This window comes from Pistacia vera, unplaced genomic scaffold, assembly GCF_008641045.1.
Source record: "Pistacia vera cultivar Batoury unplaced genomic scaffold, PisVer_v2 Contig840, whole genome shotgun sequence".
NCBI classification, from domain to species: Eukaryota; Viridiplantae; Streptophyta; class Magnoliopsida; order Sapindales; family Anacardiaceae; genus Pistacia; species Pistacia vera.
The window spans coordinates 1,058,716-1,067,556 of NW_022196713.1; the positions used below are offsets into that span (position 1 = coordinate 1,058,716).

Sequence of the window (8,841 nt, forward strand, 5' to 3'; positions counted from 1 at the left end):
AATTTTCTTAGGTATTGTGAGATTATCAAAGTAATCTTATTTTTGTTACAATTTTATCACTTATTAATAAAAATTTCGGACAATAATGCCCTTGTTTTAAAATCAGTTTACATTAATCCACCATTACAATTTTATCCTTGTTTAATTAAGTTTTTGGACAATAATGCCCTTCTATTTAAAACAAATTACAAACCACCACTACCAATAGCGGGCCAACCATTGCCAACCAACGCTAGAAAGTCGCCGGAGTTGCTAAAAATAGCCGAGAGGCTCCAATATGGCCGTTTTCGGCCATATTGATGGCTGAAAATGGTCATATCAGACTAGATCTGATCGAAAATGGCCAAATTAATTCTAGCAATTTCTAGCCAAATCGATGGGTCTGACTGTTAATGGCCTTTATCGGCCATATTTGAATAAGATATAGCTGTTAACGACCAAATCTATTTCGGCCAGAATAGATTTGGCCGTTAACGGCCATATCTTATTCAGATATGGCCAATAAAGGCCATGAGTCTGGCCATTATCAACCAAATATGCTCCCGATATGGCCTTTTTGACCATTAATATGGCTAAAAACGGCCATATTGGAGCCTCCTGATGATGGTGGACTACTCACGATCAATCTAGGTGACTTTCGATGACTTCCAACAATGACTGGCAGTGGCAAGCAGTGGCTTTGGGTGGTGGGGGTGATTTTGTGATAAATTAAAGTTTTATATTAACGGGGTGTTTTAGCTAAATCTTAAATGTTGAGGGTTAGAAAAATTATTTAAAAATTAATAATAAAAATAATATTATATTAATATTTAAAAAGAGGACAATTTAATAATTTAAATATCATACCTATTAATTTATCCCTTCCAACCAAATATATTAATATAACATACTCACCAATTTATTTCAACTAATCAAATACATTTTCCTAAAGATTCCTAATAATCTTCAAGGTAATTTAACTTTCCAGTACTCCAATATTCTCAATAATCTAACATTCACTGAATCAAACGCACCCTAAAGGTATAGTCCATTTGTTTAAGATCATTATATTGCATTGTTTAATTTTTAAATGGTCATCATTAGTTAACAATCACTAAGTGGAACACCAAATATTTTATGTGTCAGTAACAAAGCATAAGTTTTTATAATGTTCATGTAGTTTATCAACACAATAAAATGATCTCTGAATCTGAGCACCTCACTGGTGCATTAACATACATTACATATGCTGCAACTGATGCTACTACACAAAAGCCACTAGGAACATTTCTGCTCAAATCAAACTCTAGGAATGATCAATAATGCCAGAAAGCTAAAGCAACTACTCCACAGCTTCATCTGCCGCAAGCTTTGTGGAGTCCTTGGATTCATGAACTGTATAGAGAACTCCCTCGAAAAGAGCAATTGATTCTTTGCCGCTGAAGAAAATGTTAGTGAAGAAAACAACTTCAGCCAGGGCCGGGAAAACATAACTTCGAAATCTATTGTCAGGGCTTGCATATTAGTTCTTCAGAAACGGTCTAACCAATCAAGAATACTCTCCCCAGAAAACGTCTGTAGATCCTTCATGACATAAATAAGGAGGTCAGAGAAAATAGTACTAAATGACAATGCCGGTAAGTTATAGACATTGATGAAAGAGGGTAAACTTACGAGCTGAAAATCTGGCGGAGTATCCAGTTCTAGGTTCTCGAGATCAGAAATTCCACAGGGTGCACTGTTGTTCCCTTTCATGTTATTTGTGTCGTACCAAAGATCGGTGTATGAGACATTATTAATTCCTGAATTCTCTAAGAGAGCAGAAGAAATGTTTTCTTCCTTGCATAACAAAGATTCTTCAATGGAATTCAAATCAGGATAGTCAACATCCTGAGATTCACCCGCCAACCATGTTATGCTCCCTAGATGGTCCTCAGGCTTAACAGCAGAAGGTAAAGGGGCAGACGATGCTTCTACAATATGCTCTGGTGCCTAATCCACAAAATTCAACTACATTAAGGACCAAAATGAATAAAGCATCTAGTAAACAAACTTGAAATCAAATCATATATGTTCTGTTTTTATCAATCCCAAATGACATGAACTTAAATTGTGTGGATAATTGAAATGAGTTTATTGCCAATTCATGGTATATCACGTTGCATCATTTAGAAACAAGTTTTTGAAAAGAAAAAATCACAGTAGTGATAGCAATCAAAATGTAGAAATGTTATGAACTGTCATTGGCTCATTATCAGAAAAAATGAAGGCTAACCTTACATGATAATGATAAACATCCAATGAAAGCTTTAGCAATTCATTTCACAAACAAGATTTTTTATAAATTAATGCAAATGGCAACCTACAAACTAAAATCTCAATTCCTGTATACGAGCTGTTGTAATATTTCACGTGAGAATTTTACAAAGATAACTACCTACCTTTACAGGTGATGTTAGTATATTACCATCAGCAGCATTATCACATGTTAAAGATTTCTCTGGCCGCGGAGGAATGGGAGGATTTGTATTTGGGGTCCTTGGACTAGTTTCAAGTGCCAAATTGTCCGAATCTTCAATAACTGGACAATCTTCAGCCTTTTCGTTTTGTTTCGGCTGCTGATAGTAAATTTTAGAAACCACATATTCACCATCCTTTTCATCTTCGTCAGTCCCCAGATGGTACTGCTGCATGACCCAATTGGCCTTATCTGGTTTGCTGCCCTTCTTTGAGCTCTTATAAAGAACCATGATTTTCTTGCAGCCCTTCTGCACTCCATTTTGTATCACAGCTTTGGTTTTACCAGTTTTGTGCCAGCGCGCATGATCTTCAGTTAAACTATGTTGATTGTGGATCTTACGACGCTTCCTTTGACCAGTAGAATAAGCATTCATTGTTCTGTGAAAGAAATGGACACTGCTTCCATCTTTCTTAGCACCTGCAACAAATTCAGACATTGTCATTTTAATAGTTTATAGACTTGCAATTTCACATGCTTGGATCCATTTGGTCCAATTTGTCAAACCAAAATAAAATTCAGTGTGATCATGAATTGGCATAGAATAACTGGACAATAAACAATAAATCTGATTTACTTGGCAAAAGCAGGCAAATTAAGTTCGTTAAGTCCAGCCTAGAGGACACAGGTAACACCAAAAGAACCTGACAATAACCAAATGTAACCGACGTTCAAATGATTCAGAGCCCTCGTGTACATGGGTGGAGTAAAGAGCAGGGGTTCCTATGCAGCAGCCTTCATAACTTTCAATTTAGAGAATTTACTATCATTCAGCTATTTTTCTTTTAGAGAGAATCATCTTATTGGTTCATTGACTTCATGTTGTTGAAATAATCATCAAAAGGAAGCACGGTCGAAATAATCAAATAAAACTGTAAGCTCGGAAGATCCTCACCTGGAAGATTTTCTGGATGGGTATAACAAATTCCTTGGTCCCCCTCAAGTGTTGGAATAAACTCATCAATAAACATGTGAGGCTTCGAGTCTCCAACACCACATTTTGCAGCTAAATGTTGTACAAGCTCTACATCAGATGGATCAAACTTCACACCAACCGGTAAGCCAGGCCATTCTTGAGAGACCTGTACAAGGACAAACTGTTGTGTGATTAATTACTCAAATGAGCAGGAAAACAACAAATTGATATAAATAATTTTGGAGTAAATACATTCTCTATGATGACATGAACAAATCTAAAAAATTTAGTAAGCTAATTGTGCAAACAAAGACAAATGTTCCAACATACATCACTGTTATCAATGCAATAATGGCAATTTGGGCATTCTCGATTTGCTCCACAGTCTTTGATTAGTTGAGAAGATGATCGAGTGGCATTTCTCACTTTCTTTGCAATTGCTCTACTGTTAACTATCCAACTCCTGCAACAAACACATGCCATAATCTCAAGGTTAATACTATACTTTCAAAGAAATCTTACAATGATTTTCATATAAAGTGAAGAGGCAAAATCTGAGGAGAAACTCATTATATTCACTCTTTTGTGTAGAGATCTTTGTGTAAGTGTAAGATTACTCTAATTATAAACCACAAGCAGCCAAGAATAAAAAAGAAAGGATAAAAAAAAAGGACAAAATTATAAGCAAAGAGTTCAAGTATGCTGAAGAACAACATAAAACAAACATCAATTGAATCTAAGAATAGCCTGCTGAACTTATTGGACCATGCCGGTTTTATTTCGGCTGCCATGTATTTGAGACTTGTTTGGCATAGATCAAGAGACACCATCACTTCTATTCACTGCATTCTATTGGGGAGTTGCAAATCCAACTTGATTAACAGGAAATTATTTAATCATCTAATACTCATTGATCTTTGCAGCTATTTTGTTACTAAAATACCAAGGTAATAATCATCCATTAAACCACGAATGAGCTTCATTCTTCAAAAAGAAATCCTACATCAAAGTTTACTCCAATATTCATCTCCTACAAACTCCCTTTATTGTCAATTTACTTATGGCACCGTACGGTTGTCAAATAAACAGGGTACCCAGAAGTTCTTTCTTTTCTTTTTAACAAAAAAGTTGGAAAGGGTTTGTCAAATAAACACCAGAAATTGAATCCAAAACATATTTATCAATAAATTTGTAACTGAGTCAGTTCATACACATAAAAAGAAAAAAGAAAAGCAACATTTTTATCAAACCCAGCCACCCAGAACAAAAATCTCAAAACAAGAAGATCAAGAACGCAAACAAAGAGTGTTGGAGATAAATAACTTTTTCCAGCAACCAAACTTTGATGCCAATGATAGATAGGAACAAGTTGTTTTGCTAGGAACGTGTTGAGGATGATCGAATTAGAACTCTAAGGAAACTAAGTCCTTAAAGCCCTAATCTTGAGATGCCACAAAGGTTGATCACTCCTTTGATAAGTCGAGATTCAAGCATTCAATCAAGAACACAAGATGGCAAAGCAAATAGCTTTCTGAAATAAACTTCAATTGATAATAATCTGTCCCCCAAAAATAACATGCTGCCCCTTTTTATAACCACAAACCCTAAAAAAAACCCTAGCTAATTGAAAAAAGGTTGGGCTTAAGTAAAAACAAATTGGGCCTAAATAAACCTTAAATAAATAAAAGACTAAAGAATCTATGATAATTAAACATAAAAAAAAAACCCAAGATTAAAGAAACGAAAATTAGTCCTAAATTAATCCTCGCTTCCACTTGATCTTCCAATCTACCCTTTACATAAAAAGATAATAGATCATCCTTGGTGCTTTAAAATCTTCGAATTTAGTCTTAGAGTCTTCTGTACAGCCTCTTGTATTGCACTTCCATGATCAAGCCTTGCAAAACCTCTCTCATCCTCTTGTCTTTGCCCTCGTCATTGGACCGCCAATTCCTTGCAAAGATCTTGGGAATATTTGGACATCAACTTGGTCAGCAACCTCGATCTCCATTACGCTTGGGTTTTCCGTGGCACGTTTCAAGCTTTTTCTGGCTTTCTTCTCGACACCAAAATCCCTCCTAACACTACTTTTAAACCACTGACACCTTCTCTCTAAAACCCCAACAACCTTGGCGCCGATTACTCACTGTTCCTAGCCTCCACTCACCCCAAGGTTGGTTGGGAAAAAACAACAATCAGGTGGTGGCAAGCTAAAAGGGAAGCGTGATCGTGGTGATTGGATGGGATTTTTCGGCAAAAAACAATAGCAAAAACACTTCAATTAACTAAACAAACCAACCTCAACTTCAATTTAAACAAACACCAACCCCACAAACAATTTCAACAAAACAAAAAAAAAAAAAAAAACCCTAGATTGAGCAGCAACAACAAACAATGGGTTGCATGGCCGAAGAGGATAGGGTTTTGGAAGGGGAGTGCAAATGCGTCATAGGGTGGTGGTGGAAGGAGTTTTTTTTCGCCCAAATCACCAAAATCAACAAAGGATAGTTCCAAATCAGTGGCTACGATGAGGGGAAAGGGTGGGGTTTTGATGGTGGGACGCAGGGGCTTCTTGTGGTGGTGAGGGAAGGTGACGTTTTCTTAAAACGGAAAAATCAGTTGAAAGAAAACATGTGGTTAGGGCAAGGAAAAAAGAAAAAAAGAAACGAATCAATGTTAATTGACTATTCTATCCTTACTTATAACGACTTTTGACCATTCACCCTTCTTCACAATGAAATTTATTAATGGAATGTGTTTTGGTAATAAGTTATATTTGAAACTTTATAGATAGAATTTGTATTAGGCCATTATTTTGATAAAAAAAAAAAAAAGTCTTTCTCTATTAAATTACTAAATATAACCTAATTAACACAGTTATGTATAAAATACTTTTCATATATTTTTTTTTCATAAAAATTACTCATTGAAATATTTTGTACATAATCTCTCAACTATACAAAAATTAAATACTAAAAAAAAAAAAAAAAAAAAAAAAGGCACATATTAGGCAGAAGAATACTTCAGAACTCATGTTGATTCTATCTTCTAAGGGGCGTTGGTTGGGGGGTATATCAGATTACTGGGGTTATGTCATCTTATATTTTGATTACCACGTTTGGTTTGTCAATATAGATTCCGGTAATCTTTCAATACCAATAGTAGTTATCGTTGGTAATATTGGAGGTAATCTGATTACCTAATTTTCTTAGGTATTGTAGATTATCAAAGTAATCTTATTTTTGTTACAATTTTATCTCTATTAATAAAAATTTTCGGACAATAATGCCCTTGTTTTAAAATCATTTACATTAATCCACCATTACAATTTTACCCTTGTTTAATTAAGTTTTTGGACAATAATGCCCTTCTATTTAAACAAATTACAAACCACCACCACCATAGCGGCCAACCACTGCCAACCCCGTGAAAGTCGCCGGAGTGCTAAAAATAGCCGAGAGGCTCCAAATGGTCGTTTTCCGAATATCAATCATACTTGATCTGCCAGATCATTTCGGCAGATCAAATTTCTCGCAATTTCTAGCCAAATCGATGGGTCTGCCGTTAATGGTCTTTATCGTCATATTGGATAAGATTAGTTGTTAACGACCAAATCTATTCCGGCCAGAATAGATTGGCCGTTAACGGCCATATCTTATTCAGATATGGCCATAAAGGCCATGAGTCTGGCCATTAATCAACCAATTTGCTCCGATATGGCCTTTTTAACCATAATATGGCTAAAAACGGCCATATGGAGCCTCCTGATGATGGTGGATTACTCACGATCATCTAGGTGATTTTCGAGACTTCCCAACGCTGACGGTGGCAAGCAGTGGCTTGGGTGGTGGGGGTGATTTTGTTATAAATTAAGTTTTATATAACGGGTTTTTAGCTAAATCTTAAATGTTGGGGTTAAAAAATTATAAAAATTAATAATAAATAATATTATATTAATATTTAAAAAAGACAATTTATAATTTAAATAATATATCTACTAATTTATTCCTTTCAACCAAACTATATTAATATAACATATCCACCAATTTATTTCAACTAACCAAACACATTTTTTAAAGATTCTCAATATCTTCAAGGTAATTTAACTTTCAGTATCTCACATATTCCCAAAATCCAACATTCACTACCAAATAGACCCTAGGTATAGTCCATTTGTTTAAGATCATATATTGCATTGTTTAATTTTTAAATGGTCATCATCAGTTAACAATCACTAAGTGAACACCAATATTTTATGTGTCTAACAAAGCATAAGTTTTTATAATTGTCGTAGTTTATCAACACAATAAAATGATCTCTGAATCTGAGCACCTCACTGGTGCATTAACATACATTACATATGCTGCAACTGATGCTACTACACAAAGCCACTAGGAACATTTCTGCTCAATCAAACTCTAGGAATGATCAATAATGCAAGAAAGCTAAAGCACCTACTCCACAGCTTCTCTGCCGCAAGCTTTGTGGAGTCCTTGGTTCATGAACTGTATAGAGAACTCCCTCGAAACGAGCAATTGATTCTTTGCCGCTGAGAAAATGTTAGTGAGAAAACAACTTCAGCCAGGCCGGAAAACATACTTCAAATCTATTGTCAGGGCTTGCATATTAGTTCTTCAGAAACGGTCTAACCAATCAAGAATACTCTCCCCAGAAAACGTCTGTAGTCCTTCATGAATAAATAAGGAGGTCAGAGAAAATAGTACTAAATGACAATGCCGGTAAGTATAGACATTGATGAAAGAGGGTAAACTTACGAGCTGAAAATCTGGCGGAGTATCCAGTTCTAGGTTCTCGAGATCAGAAATTCCACAGGGTGCACTGTTGTTCCCTTTCATGTTATTTGTGTCTACCAAAGATCGGTGTATGAGACATTATTAATTCCTGAATTCTCTAAGAGAGCAGAAGAAATGTTTTCTTCCTTGCATACACAAGATTCTTCAATGGAATTCAAATCAGGATAGTCAACATCCTGAGATTCACCCGCCAACCATGTTATGCTCCCTAGATGGTCCTCAGGCTTAACAGCAGAGGTAAAGGGGCAGACGATGCTTCTACAATATGCTCTGGTGCCTAATCCACAAAATTCAACTACATTAAGGACCAAAATGAATAAAGCATCTAGTAACAAACTCAAATCAAATCATATATGTTCTGTTTTTATCAATCCCAAATGACATGAACTTAAATTGTGTGGATATTGAAATGAGTTTATTGCCAATTCATGGTATATCACGTTGCATCATTTAGAAACAAGTTTTTGAAAAAAAAATCACAGTATTGATAGCAATCAAAATCGTAGAAAGGTTAGAACAACAACTGAATTCTTCGACTTTGCTTCTTCTTTTGTTCTGAAGGCAACTTTGTTGTCCTTCCAATTTGATCTCGACGGAGAGATAGAGGAAGAACC

The 8,841-nt window shown here is 35.4% G+C and overlaps 1 protein-coding gene across 3 annotated transcripts; it reads right to left on the reverse strand.

Annotated features, from left to right (window-relative positions):
* Nucleotides 1–1,336: 1,336 nt before the first annotated feature.
* LOC116118357 (SUPPRESSOR OF GAMMA RESPONSE 1-like) lies at nucleotides 1,337–4,243 on the reverse strand. Of its 3 annotated transcripts, none has more exons than XM_031404345.1 (6): nucleotides 4,170–4,243; nucleotides 3,744–3,876; nucleotides 3,393–3,594; nucleotides 2,421–2,917; nucleotides 1,654–1,971; nucleotides 1,337–1,554 (listed from the first exon to the last, which is right to left on the reverse strand). In XM_031404345.1, the coding sequence occupies exons 1-6, from the start codon at nucleotides 4,241–4,243 to the stop codon at nucleotides 1,510–1,512; spliced, it is 1,269 nt and encodes a 422-aa protein (XP_031260205.1). In that variant the 3' UTR covers nucleotides 1,337–1,509. The 3 variants fall into 3 exon arrangements, with proteins under 3 accessions (XP_031260205.1, XP_031260204.1, XP_031260206.1); XM_031404344.1 differs by having other exon boundaries at nucleotides 1,337–1,563; nucleotides 4,170–4,237; XM_031404346.1 differs by having other exon boundaries at nucleotides 1,337–1,563; nucleotides 3,393–3,579; nucleotides 4,170–4,233.
* Nucleotides 4,244–8,841: the final 4,598 nt, after the last annotated feature.